Here is a 13,987-nt window from a genome sequence, read left to right as displayed (position 1 = left end):
AGGGCACAACAAAAGTGCACAACAACAAACTACACATGAGGAAACTACACAACAACAAAGTACTCAAGCTGAAACTGAAACATCACGATGTAAAGTTGGACGACACTAACCATTTTTGGTTTGTAGATGCTATAGGTATAATGTATAGACCTACATTATGTTATTTCATGATTTTGTTTTCCTTTACATTTATTATCATTGACTGTTATTTAACAAAATATCCTTTTTAGATGACCATGGGGTAACTAAGAAACTTAACGTGAAGGTTAAGGATGTTCATAACTTGCCTAATGGATTGCATATTGTGGTGGATTTTGATGAAAGATTTCAGCCTGTTGAGGAAGCATTGCAGGATTTGCGTTCATCTCTGCAACATTGGGTGGGGGTGGCCTCCGGAAAGTATTGAATGTGTTGACAGCATTTTGCATGTCTCGCAACAGCATCTGAATCCTGATTTTCTCTTGATTCAGCGAAACCCTTTCTTGATGCAGCGACGCCTTCTCTCCCTTCAAGCATATATACTCATCCAGCATATTTTCCAAACTCAGCAAACTCTTTGACACCTAAAAAAATAGAAAAATTAAAATTAAAATTTGAATATTGCTGATAGCTCTTTTTTGTTGATTGATAAGAATTAGAATGAGGAAACCATTGAAGCAATTCTAATAAGAAAAAATGAAAAAGAAGGTAGCATACCTCTTGGTTGGCAATAAGAGAGGAAGCCTCGTTAAGAAAGGTGGAACGCGTGAGGGAAAAGTTGTTATCGAGGAGAAAACGATCAACGATGATAGAGACTAGATTGAGGCTCATCTTTCTCTTTTGCAATGACTCGGGCTGCTTTCCGGCATTCAGTAGTGTCTTCATCGTGTACAATAGCAAACAATAGAGACAGTGTGGTGACTTTGCCTTCTTCACCTTCTTACGTTTACAGGGATAAGAATGCGGGAAATTTATTTCTTTTCGAGCTATCAATAATTAGTAATTACCGCCACAAATATTAATTGAATTTTTTTTAAATTCAAAATCAAAATAAAATCTATTAATTCGCACTATCAATGTAGTATATTTATTTAATTATTCTTTTATCCGTAAAAAATAATATTTTTTAAGAAATAATAAATGTTTTATTATTTATTTAAATAAAGCGTTTTGTTTTTAATTTTAAATTTTTAAATTTGAATTTCGTTTCAGCTAAACATTTTCATCCAGTTATATTTTTTATGTTTTAAAATACAGGTGTTTAATTAAGTATTTTTATTTTCATAAATTAATTTTGGTAATCATAATTATTATAAATATATAGTCAATAATATTCTTCAAATAATGAATGAATTCAGAAAATAATAAATTTTTAAATTAACTTAATTATAAAATTGTGATGAATGATTTTTTCGTTGTTCAAAGACTTGAAAAATCACTCTATTAACTTTATTTTTTATTTTTCAAAGAAAACTTTTCAATGGTAAGTTAATGGTAAGTTAATTGATCTTCCTTTGTATCTTGTAATTTTCCCTTTTTCTACACCTTTTTTCTTCTCTTCTGGGATCGTGTGACACCTTCTATCCCAACATAGATATACAATAATTATAAAAACATATTCTTGGATTAAATAAAATCTTTAGAATTAAAACAATGGTTGCATTAACATAAGAGTAAAGAATTCATATTCGTAAACTTAAAGCATGGTCAAATGCGAAATTTATAGAAAAATGAAACATGAGTTTTTTTCTAAAACAAAATAACAATAATGAAATCCTAAACTAAGCTTAGTTATGCCCCAATGTCACGTATCCTATACATACAACAGAAACACATGCACGGTCATTCATCATGCACTACAAAAAAATGTGTAGAAAATGGTAGTTTTAAAGTCGCGGTTTAATTAAACCGCCATTATTTAACTTGTATTATGGCATTTTTAGCAGCGTCGTAATATGCATGTAGATTGTGGCATTTAAAATTGTCATTTTTCAAGCTGCTTATAATTCTTTTAAAATATAGGGTTTTGTTTTTATGCTTTAAAATATAGGTGTTTAATTAAGTATTTTTATTTTCATAAACTAATTTTAGTAATCACAATTATTATAAGTATGGTGATAATATTCTTCAACTAATGAATGAATTCAGAAAAATAAATGTTATCAATTAAGAATAAAATTTTAAATTAACTTAATTATAAAATTGTGATGAATGATTTTCTAGTAGTTCAAAGATTTGAAAAATCACTCTATTAACTTTATTTTTTATTTTTCAAAGAAAACTTTTCAATGGTAAGTTAATTGATCTTCCTTTGGATCGTGTAATTTTCCATTTTTCTACACCTTATTTTTCTTCTGTTCTAGGATCGTGTGACACCTTCTATCCTAACATAGATATACAATAATTATAAAAGCATATTCTTGGGTTAAATAAAATCTTTAGAATTAAAACAATGGTTCCATTAACATAAGAGTAGAGAATTCACATTCGTAAACTTAAAACATGGCCAAATGCGGAATTTATAGAAAAATGAAACATGAGTTTTTTTCTAAAACAAAATAACAATAATGAAATCCTAAACTAAGCTTAGCTATGCCTCAATGTCACATATCCTATTAGAGCATGCCCAACTGAAGTCTAAGCCTCATCACCAACATCCTCATGTTGATGATCACCTGCAACATAATTTAAACACATACAAAGAACAAGGGATTGAGAAACATCTCACTCGATTTCAGGTGTACAAATAATTTAACTTGTATTATGGCATTTTTAGCAGCGTCGTAATATGCATGTAGATTGTGACATTTAAAATTGCCATTTTTCAAGTTGCTTATAATTCTAAAGTAACACTTTTAACTGCCATTTTTTAATTTACCTTTTATTTATAATTTCATAATATTAATTTATACATTTTTTTTACCTCCCCCTTGTTTATTTTAGTTCCCCCTTTCACTTTGTAACCCTAAAACATTTTCACTTCAGAAAATTTCCCCTCTTAAGTTTTTTTTTCACCATTTCACCGTTCTCCCTTCGCATTCACCACCATAGGGTCTCAAGCTTTATTACCTTGCTCTCACGTAACACACATGAGTACATGTAAGTTTTCAATTAACATTCATTATTTTCTCTCTCTTTTTAATTTTTGAATCGAAGAAAAAAGGTTCTTTGGGTAGCTACGTATATGTGCTTATGCTCATTACTAGCATATATGCCTTGGGCTATTTGCGTAGCCACTGATGAACACTCTCCGGAAATTTGTGGTCGTGCAGCTAGTGCTTGAGTAGCCAGTGATGCCCCCCACTGGCGTGCGACCAAAGAGTGTTCGTAAAAAATTAATGGGTTATATTAATAGTTTGTTTTGTTAAACGTTTAATTAATTTTAGAAAAATCTGAAGGAAAAAAATAATTTTAGAAAAATGAAACATGTAGAAGCACAAGTTTCCTATTGAGATTGATTTTGCTTTTGGGTTAAAGAAATTAGCGTGGCTTTAGGCATAAGGGGACAGAGAGGATATACGTTAACATTAGAAACAGAGGCGCGTGTTAAAGCCTTTGCCAACAAGTCTTTGTAAAAATAAATAGAATAATTTGTATGCATTTTTACACTCATGCTTCATGAGACTTTATTAAATAATTTTTTCCTGGATGGATGAAGAGGTTCAAGGAATAATTTATTTATGAGAAATTAATATGGTATTTGAATGCTAGAATGTAAGCCAACCGAATTCATAAACAAGGGCTTATTCTGAATCAATTTTTTGAACATGCATAGCTGTTGTAGAGACTTAAAATGTTTGGTATAGAAGATGGCTTATGTGGATTTGTATATTAGATGTTAATTTAATATGATTTCTATTTAGTGTTCATTTGGTTATTCCATTAAACAAAAATCATATGTAAGATTGATAAAGATAAGATATGTGGCTTTGTTTTTAAAATTTCAATGGAGCTTAATCTGACAGTTAGGTTCATGTCCTGTTAATTCAATTTTATCCCACCCTTTAACCTTTGAGTGTGCATATTATGAAGGTTTCTGGTGTTTTTTTTTTTTTTTTTATGTTTTTAATTTCATTTAGAGCTTAGTATTGTTTACTTTCGTTGAGGTCCAACATAGATAATACTTAGACTTGATGTTGTTTTGTTTTGAAGTTGTAATAGTTCTTAGTAAATTTGGTGTTTTTTTTTTACTATTTCATAAAATAAATGTATAATAACTATTGTCACAGGGCACTTAGTTAAAGTTTATATTTGAAGACTTTTCTAATTTATTAATGTGCAACGGGCGGGCTATGTGTTTTTTGATTCATTTTGATAAGGATTTGGCAATAGTATGATTAGAACAAAATAATATGATTAAATAGAATCATGAAAACTAAGATTTACTATGTTATAATGTATAGACTTTTTATTACAGGAAGGTGTCCACTACATGATTTACACACCATTTGAATCACCTATTTTACTGTTGTGAAGGTGAGCTTCAATTCTAAAAAATCTGTCATATTCAAGATTATTTTTTTAAGTGAATTATAAATGAATTTGTCTTCCTTTCTAATTTAATTAGTTTCAAAGATTAGTATTAGTTTTCCATCTACTTTGCTGCATAGTGAGACTCGAGGGAAAATATAAATGACCCACAAGGAAAATAGAAGTTGTCAAGTTCCTTCACAATTTTTGTTGTTAACATATTAATCATTCATACACTAAATCAACATTATTTTCTTGATTCAATTTTTAGTAAACTATAATAATCAAGTTGTGTTTATGGTAAGGTGAACGAGACATTTGCTTTAGTTTTATTGTTTTAAAAAATATTTTAAATTTAAATTATCATACATAAATTTTTATTATATCATTTATTGCTAATCTATTAGTAAAATTATTCGATATTATATACATATATGTGTGTATTGTTATAAAATATTTAAAAAGGTTAATTATTTACTTAAAAACAGAAATTTTTAGCAGGTATTTTTAAAGAGAAATTTTTTTAAAATATTTATTAATCTTCAAATATATTTAATTTTTAGCAGGTATTAATTTCATTTTGTAGTCTTGTTTTTATATCTCTCTTAAATTGAAGGCACTAAAAAACTGTAGTATATTATTTGACAACCAAGCAAAAAGAATGAGAAAATCATCTTTTAATTTTTTATTTGGACTCTTCTAATTGTATTTGCTCAATTAGATTTCAAAGTTCAACTATAATTATTGTAGAGTGCAAATACATAAAGTTAAGGGCTCATTGATAGATTCGGTGTATGTTGTTCCAACATAAGAATATATTTAATTAAGATGAAAATTTAATTTTTAACAATCATTGACTTTAATATAATATTGTATTTTGTTTTGTAGCCATGCCAATAAGTCTTGGATTACTAAACCACGAAATACAATTGAATATCTAAATGGGTTAGACAATTTTTTGGATTTTGCTTTTGAACATGCTAATGGTTATGTCATTAAGTGTCCATGTTCAAAGTGTGGTTTCAAGAAATGGCAAACAAGGGATATAGTTCTAGAACACCTAACATGTCAGCCTTTCCCTGAAAATTACAAAGTGTGGTATTTACATGGTGAACGACCAAGTATAAGTGAGTCTACGACCTCTAAGAACACACATGTAATAGAAGAAACTTTGCAACCTCAAAATCCAATGGATAACATGCTCAACGATGCATTTGGGTTTATGACGCACGATGCCAATAATCTTGATGGATCTTTTGAGGATAATGGTGAACAACATCATATGGCAAGTGATGTTAATAATGTAGAGTTTGATGCATTGTTGAAAAATAATAACCAACAACTATATGAAGGTTGTACAAAGTATTCAAAGTTGTCCTTCATACTAAAATTGTATCACATAAAGTGTATGTGCAAAATGAGTGACAAAGGAATGACTATGATTCTCGAATTGTTAAAAGATGCTGTTGAGAATGCTAAGTTTCCTAACTCATTCTATGAGGCCAAGAAAATCATCAACAAACTTGGTCTTAATTATACCAAGATACCAGCATGCCCAGAGGATTGTATGTTCTATTGGGGTGACGAGAATGAGGGCTTAGAAGAATGTAAAAGATGCAAGACTTCTAAGTGGAAGGATAAAAAGAAGAAGCAACATGCAAAGATCTGTCGCAACCCGAAAATTTTCGATCTCGCGACCTATCGTTTAGACATCCTTTTAAAAGTCTCATTAATTAAGGAATGTCTGGATACCAGACTAATCCTTAATTAATGATTTTGAAAATAGGTTCATGGAGTCGCCACAAATATTTTACTCAAAACATTGGAAAAAGAAAAGGTGTTTTAAGATCTAATAATGGCCTTGATAACCAAAATTGGGTTCGGGGGTCAGTTACGTGTAAGGAAGGTATTAAGCACCCCTACAACGCCCTCAATCGGTACCCTATGATGAAGTTAACATGATAAGAATTAATAAATTAAATATTAAATCCCCTTTATTAATATTTATTTACATATTGAAAAAATAAATTATACAACTAACCCTAAAATATCTACATGATTGCGTTTGTGATGACAAAAAATAAGAAGTAAAAGAAAGAGAAGAAGATTAAATGAAATACCTCGTAGCAAGCTTTGTTAGATCTTCAAATATGGAAAATATAGGTGCTTTGTGGCAACCTTTCACACTACAATGCCTCACAAAATCTCAAGAAATACAAGAGAGAGAAAAAAAGACAATAAGAGAGAAATTTCGAACTCTAAGGAGCTTTGGACGAAATTTTTGGGTCCCTAAACTGTTGGCCAAGATTTTCTATTTATAGGCATTAGATGTGGGCCAGAACGGCCAGTTCCGGATTTGGAACGGCCCGTTCCGGATCCGAACGTTGTGCAGTATATTTGCACCCTAGAACGGCCCGTTCTGAAATCAGAACGGCCCGTTCCGGGGACCAGAATGGCCCGTTCTGATTTCAGAACGGCCCGTTCCGGGGACCAGAATGGCCCGTTCTGATTTCAGAACGGCCCGTTCTGGGGTACAAATTTAAGCCCGCTTTGATTGGTTTGGAACGACCCGTTCTGGTCTAGAACGGCCTGTTCCAACCTAACATTTTTAGGCCTTTTAGGAGTCTCATAACGGCCCGTTCCAATTCCAGAACGGCCCTTTCCGATTTTGGAACGGCCCATTCCGGGCTACTAAAAAATATTGATTTGGGCCCTCTGATGTCCTATTTTGCTGATTGTATGCCCCCGGACAAAATTTGGTGTCTACAGCTGCCCCTCTTTACTTGTCCTTTGGAATAGTTGTTTTGCTTTTCCAAAGACAAGTAAAGACGTAGACATTTCGTCCGGGTCTTCTTCTCGTCTCTGTGTTGATGCTTCTACGTTGCTTCCCTTGGACAAGTGTATTTGCTCGTATTCTCACCCTTTAGAGCAGTTGAGCATTGATTGCGTACTCTATTGGGTAATAAGGTTGACAAACTGTACACCTAATCTTCAGTCTTCGAGTAGAAGCTCCATTGTTTCTCTTGTGATAGTGAGGTGAAAATTTGGATCTTGTTGAAGAGAGAGTATATTCTGAGCTCAGCCTCTCCAGGCTGGACTGATATTTGGGGCTTCAGCCGACCCATTCTAAAGGTAGGTAACCCTCTTTGTTATTGTAGTATTTTCGTAGCCTCTACAGACCGTAGTATTTTTGTAGCCTCTGCAGGCCGTAGTATATTCGTAGCCTCTGCAGGCCGTAGTATTTTCGTAGCCTCTGCAGCCTGTAGTATTTTCGTAGCCTCTGCAGGTCGTAGTATTTTCGTAGCCTCTGCAGGCCGTAGTATTTTCGTAGCCTCTGTAGGTCGCTTGCTGATATTGTGAGTATTGTTGTGCCGACCTCTCCAAGCTGCCTGCTGATGTTTTGAGTATTGTTGTGCCAGCCACTCCAGGCGGCCTGCTGATGTTTTGAGTACTGTTGTGCCGGCCTCTCCAGGCCGCCTGCTGATATGGTGAGTATTATTATGGCGGCCTCTCCAGGTCGTCTGCTGATGGTGAGTATTATTGTGCCGGCCTCTCCAGGCCGCCTGCTGATGGTGAGTATTATTATGCTGACCTCTCCAGGCCGCCTGCTGGTGGTGATGATGTGATTGTCCCTTTTCTATGGGAAGACGTCTGATGAAGACGAGGATTGCTAGTAGGTGGTGCCCTTGTGATTGTGGGAAAAGGAGTAAATGCCGAGTATTATTATGCCTAGCCTCTCCAGGCTACCTATTGATGATGATGATGTGATTCCCCCTTTTCTTTGGGAGGACGTCTGATGAAGACGAGGATTGCTGGTAGGTGGTGCCCTTATGATTGTGGGCAAAGAAGTTGATGGCTGGTAGGAATTCCAGTGTTGCCCCTGCCACGTGAGTATTGTGATGCCTCTCAAGGCATATGTTGAGATTTGTCGATGACTGATTATTTGATTGTTGATGGATGGTTGTGGAATGAAAGACTGCCCCTAGGTAGATGGGCAGGAGATGTTTGTTGTGCCCTTGTGTTGGTGGGCAGAGAAGTGGATGGTTGGCAGGGATTCCAGTGTTGCCCCTGCCACGTGAGTATTGTCATGCCTCTCCAAGCGCTACTTGTGATAGATTTTTTTTTGAAATTCATTTTTGTTTAGCTTCGACTCTTTCATGTTTGAAGTTTGCCTTTTTCTGCTATTTTTCTAAATGTTTCGGTTTTTTTCAACATGTATGAAGCTTGCCTTTTTCTGTTTTTATCTTTTATTGTCATCATTGGTGGAGGGATCACATGGTGATGTTATTTGTTGAATCTTTATTGATGAGTATTATTTTGGAAGCCACTCCTGGCTTTGGTTAGGAAGTCATTCCTTGTCTTGGCATTTTTTGGATCATCCTTCATTTAGTTGAGGAATAAGGCACGATGGCCTCTTCATGCTTATAGGCTTGATTATTCTTCCTCTTCCGGTTCTATCCCATCTTGCTATTGATGTGTCTTTCTTTTCTTGGTGGCTATATGAAACCACTTGTATGGAATGCCCTTGTTGGGGCTAGGTTTTTTTTTTTTTTTTTTTGACATGATCTTGGCTCTTAAGGTACTGTCTAGCTGTTGATCTTTTTTTACGAGTGTTTCGACCTCTTGATTCCTCCAACAAGTGATGGATAGACACACACAAAGAATGCAAGAATGCAAAAGAAAATGCAAAGCAAAAATGGATTGGATTTTTTTTATTTTAAATAAACTTATACCCTTTTGTGTACGCTTGTGTCATATGCATGTTATGCAATGATGCTTCTATGCTAATGCTTAAAATGAAAATTTATTTTTACTTTCAAGAAATTAATTTATGTGCATTGATCAATGACATGGACTGTTAGCCTTTAGCCCTGTCGAATTCATTGTTGCTTCTTGAACCTGAGGTTTGTGTAGTTCAGCCCTCTCGCTTGTACCAGATGTGATATGTTAGCCCTTAGATCAGGTGTACCTAGACTCTGTTCTAGGAAACCTCCATCTTTTCCTTATGAGTATTCACTATGCATACTCCGTGTATCTCTCAAATTTATCTTAATGCCATATAGGTCAAGAGGAAAGAGAGGAAGAGGATATATACATGTATTTTTTTTTGCAGAAGTTTTGTTAGAAAGGATTTATTTTTTTGAAAAATTATTTTAGAAGAATGGCTGGTCGAGGTAGGCTAGTGGTTTAGGCTGATGAACAAGCACATTCAAAGTGAGGAAATCATTTTCCACGTTGGCTTATTATTTCCTTCAAAGTTAAGCGATGACTTGGGATTGCATATTGATTAAATGATCTTCCCGAGCCGCCTTTCGGTTTTTAGCTCGTGATGCTGCTTTGTCCTAACTTTTTCCTAGGTTACATGAGATGTGTTCCCTAGCGGACATTTTCTTTTGATCCTCCCTTTTGCCTAAGCTACTCTTTTTGTTTGTGAGTCTCCTAGCGGACCTTACCCTAATTTTTGCGCAGCCCCCTTAGTGGGTTTCCTGCCAGGCTTTTGTCTTTGCAGCATTTGTGATCATCTTTTATTCCTTCATTTAAGGGGGATGCCCCTTGCGCTGATTTCATTTGGACTTTTATCCACAAGTCATGCCCAATTTGATTGATCTTTATGTGTTTTTATTGCATATTAAACCATTGTTTCTGATGACGTCCTTATTTCAAATGTACTTGTTCATTTAAGGTTTGTTGACGAGGCTTAGAGTAGATAAAAGGGAGAAGAGAAATGAAGTAGAAAAGTGTATGGCATTAAAATAAATTTTCAATTTACACGTGCCCATTTAATGTAGCTTGAGGGCCCGAGCATGCCCCAAGTTCGTGATTCGTACACAAAGAGAAAGAAAGAGGTTGCCCCTTAGAGAGGCCTAGGTCATCTAACTGTAGAGCTAGTCCTCCACTTGCTTGGATGTGGCGCTTCAGAAGATTTCGTGTAGAGGGAGGAGGGCCTTTGGCTTCTTCTCTCATGAAGGTGTTCTCAACCTGTATATCTTTCCTGAGATGTAGGAATGGGTAGAAGCGATGATAGAGCTTTTCATGGAGTCTTGCTTCTTAAGAGGAACCTTCAAGCTGTCTCTCAATTTTCAGCTCGAACAAACATTGTTTCTCAATTTTTTATTTTTTCTATTTTACTTTAATAATTTTTTTTTTGTCTAGAATGCTCTTTGCGGGTTTTCATTCTAGCAACTTCTTAACAAGCAATCTTTCTCACTTGTTGAAATCACCTTTCGAGAAAGCTCTATTCACTTTGCCTTAGTGTTTGAGGGATTCGTCCTCCTCAGATTCTCTTATTAGCTTGCAACTCGTTAGGAGTGTGGATCCATCCATTCCTAGTCATTTCTCCTATTCCGCTTGGATTTCACGGTTGCACGACACAGCTTTATCCTCTTGGGGTAACAGTTGGCATCTTGAAAACTTTTTATGCATATGGCTTGTTTTCCATTATTTTCGACTAACACACATAGATCAATTTCCTTTTTTATTCTCATTTATTCTTTTATAAGGAGGGGTATGTTCTAAATGAATGTAATGCAAACATGTAGAGAAAGTTAAGAATAATAAATATCAGTCTCATTGATTTGTTTATTTGTGAATGCTCAAATAGATTTTAACAGTATTGAGCGAGAATCTGTATTAGATTCTATATCAAAGCAATAGCCCAACCATAGTATTTTGTTTTTTTTTTATAATTAATTTGGGCTTTTCTTTAAAGCCCAGATACTGTCGCATATTAGAGCATTCACTTTTCTTAACTTTCTATACGTACTGCAACCTAATCCTCCTTAGCTAATAAAATAAAATGAATGAAAATAATGAGCTAATCTAGAATGTATGTCATTTGTTTTGCTTAATCTTTATCATGTTTCTATTATCTAAAAGAAATGATGCATGGTAAAGATGAGATTTCTTTTATTCATTTTTTTAAAAGAAAACTATCTATATGATGTAAATGGAATGATGACCTAAGAATGTACAAAGGGGTATAAAATTTTACTATTATTATTATTTTTTTATTATATTTTTTTTTTATTATCTGTTTACTTATTTTAAAATTTCAATCCACTCTTATTATAAGAAATAATACAAACAAATGCACACACACATGCTTAATCAATATACACCCACGATCGTATTCAAATCCTTGGTCTGTGGTCCCTGTAAGAAAAGTGCATTGTATAGGACGGTTCTAATCTCACTGGTTCTCAAGGCCCCCAAGGTGCCCCCATTATAGGGACCCAATATCTCTATCGCCGTCACCTGGCATACTATAAGGTCTGTCGCAGTATTTCGGGCTAGAGTAACCGGTTATCACCTTAAGTGTGATTTCCGACAAGGCTCGCAGGCTCTAAGGTCAAACTTGGGCCGGTCGTACGTCAACCGCTCCCTATGTTTAATACCATCATGCCCCCGGGTGTAGGGGGAACTATTGTGTGCAAAGGATTGTGTACAATTTAATTCAAACAGGTGCAGAATTTAAACAAGCAAACAGATATGCAAGCAAAACAAACAAAATAAAGGGGAAAAATATTTAAATTATTATTCCTATTCTACTAACTTCATCATTTATTGGGCTTGACCCTCTTAAAACGTCCCTAGTGGAGTCGCCATCTGTCGTAACCCGAAAATTTTCGATCTCGCGACCTATGGTTTACACATCCTTTTAAAAGTCTTATTAATTAAGGAATGCCCGAATACTAGACTAATCCTTAATTAATGGTTTTGAAAATAGGTTCATGGAGTCGCCACCAATATTTTACTCAAAACATTGGAAAAAGAAAAGGTTTTTTAAGATCCAATAATGGCCATGATAACCAAAATTGGGTTCGGGGGTCGGTTACGTGTAAGGAAGGTATTAAGCACCCCTACAACACTCTCAATCGGTACCCTATGATGAAGTTAACATGATAAGAATTAATAAATTAAATATTAAATCCCCTTTATTAATATTTATTTACATATTGAAAAATTAAATTATACAACTAACCCTAAAATATCTACATGATTACGTTTGTGATGACAAAGAATAAGAAGTAAAAGAAAGAGAAGAAGATTAAATGAAATACCTCGTAGCAAGCTTTGTTAGATCTTCAAATATGGAAAATATAGGTGCTTTGTGGCAACCTTTCACACTACAATGCCTCACAAAATCTCAAGAAATACAAGAGAGAGAAAAAAAGAGAAAAAGAGAGAAATTTCGAGCTCTAAGGAGCTTTGGACGAAATTTTTGGGTCCCTAAACTGTTGTCCAAACGTTGCGCAGTATATTTGCACCCTAGAACAGCCCGTTCTGAAATCAGAACGGCCCGTTCCGGGGACCAAAACGGCCCATTCTGATTTCAGAACGACCCGTTCTGGAGTACAAATTTAAGCCCCCTTTGATTGGTTTGGAACGGCCCGTTCTGGTCTAGAACGGCCTGTTCCAACCTAACATTTTTAGGCCTTTTAGGAGTCTCAGAACGGCCCGTTCCAATTCCAGAACGGCCCGATCTGGACTTTGGGAACGACCCATTTCAATTTTAGAACGGCTCGTTCCGGGCCACTAAAAAAAGTTGATTTGGGCCCTCTGATGTCCTATTTTGCTGATTGTATGCCCCCAGACGAAATTGGGTGTCTACAAGATCTTGCGTTACTTTCCACTAAAGCCAAGACTACAAATGTGTTCTAAGACCGTCAAGTCTATGACATGGCATGCATCAAAGGGCAACCAAGATGGCTTGATGAGACATCCTAGAGATTCTGAGGCTTGGAAAACATTTGACCTACTTCATCCAGAATTTTCTATTGATCCTCGTAATGTACGACTTGGCTTAACTAGTGATGGTTTCAACCCTTTTGGAGCCATGAGTACAAGCCATAGTATTTGGCCAGTAGTCCTTATCCCATATAATCGCCCTCCTTGGGAGTGTATGAAGCAAACCTCGTTAATCCTCTCTATGATCATTCTTGGAAAACAAATGCCTGGAAATGACATAGATGTATACTTACAACCACTCATCAAAGAGTTGAAAAAGTTATGGTTTGATGGAGTGCAAACATTTGATTCTTCAAAAAATGAAATGTTTAGAATGCGAGCAGCTTTGATGTGGACAATTAGTGATTTCCCAGGGCTTGGTACCTTATATGGGTGGATCACGCACACTAGTCTTGCTTGCCCAACATGTAACTTTGACACAGACTCTTGTTGGCTAAATAATGGAAAAAAATTAGTTTTATGGCACACCGTTGTTTTTTAGAAATAGGGCATAAATTCAGATTGAGTCGATCGCATTTTAATGGGAGAATTGAGCAAAGGGATCCACCGATAACTTTGTCAGGGTCAGACATATTTAAACAAGTTGAAGAAATTAATGTTACATTTGGTAAACCATTAGAGTCTAATGAAATAGGTAAAAGAACTCGAGGAAAGAAAGTTGTTGAATCTATTGGACCAGAACAATGGAGGAAGAAAAACATTTTTTTTAATCTTCCTTATTGGGAAACCAACTTGTTGCGCCATTGTCTAGATGTAATGCACATTGAAAAAATGTATGTGATAATGTGGT

General features: G+C 34.9%; 1 protein-coding gene across 1 annotated transcript; it reads right to left on the bottom strand.

Annotated features, from left to right (window-relative positions):
- Positions 1–272: 272 nt before the first annotated feature.
- LOC145956508 (uncharacterized) lies at positions 273–921 on the bottom strand. The gene is made up of 2 exons (XM_083072107.1): positions 697–921; positions 273–563 (listed from the first exon to the last, which is right to left on the bottom strand). The coding sequence occupies exons 1-2, from the start codon at positions 862–864 to the stop codon at positions 288–290; spliced, it is 444 nt and encodes a 147-aa protein (XP_082928233.1). The 5' UTR covers positions 865–921; the 3' UTR covers positions 273–287.
- Positions 922–13,987: the final 13,066 nt, after the last annotated feature.

Source organism: Cajanus cajan, chromosome 3, assembly GCF_000230855.2.
Source record: "Cajanus cajan strain Asha chromosome 3, NIPB_CcT2T_4, whole genome shotgun sequence".
Classification (NCBI taxonomy): Eukaryota; Viridiplantae; Streptophyta; class Magnoliopsida; order Fabales; family Fabaceae; genus Cajanus; species Cajanus cajan.
Note: the sequence above shows the minus strand (reverse complement) of the source record. Positions and strands in the feature narration are given on the sequence as shown.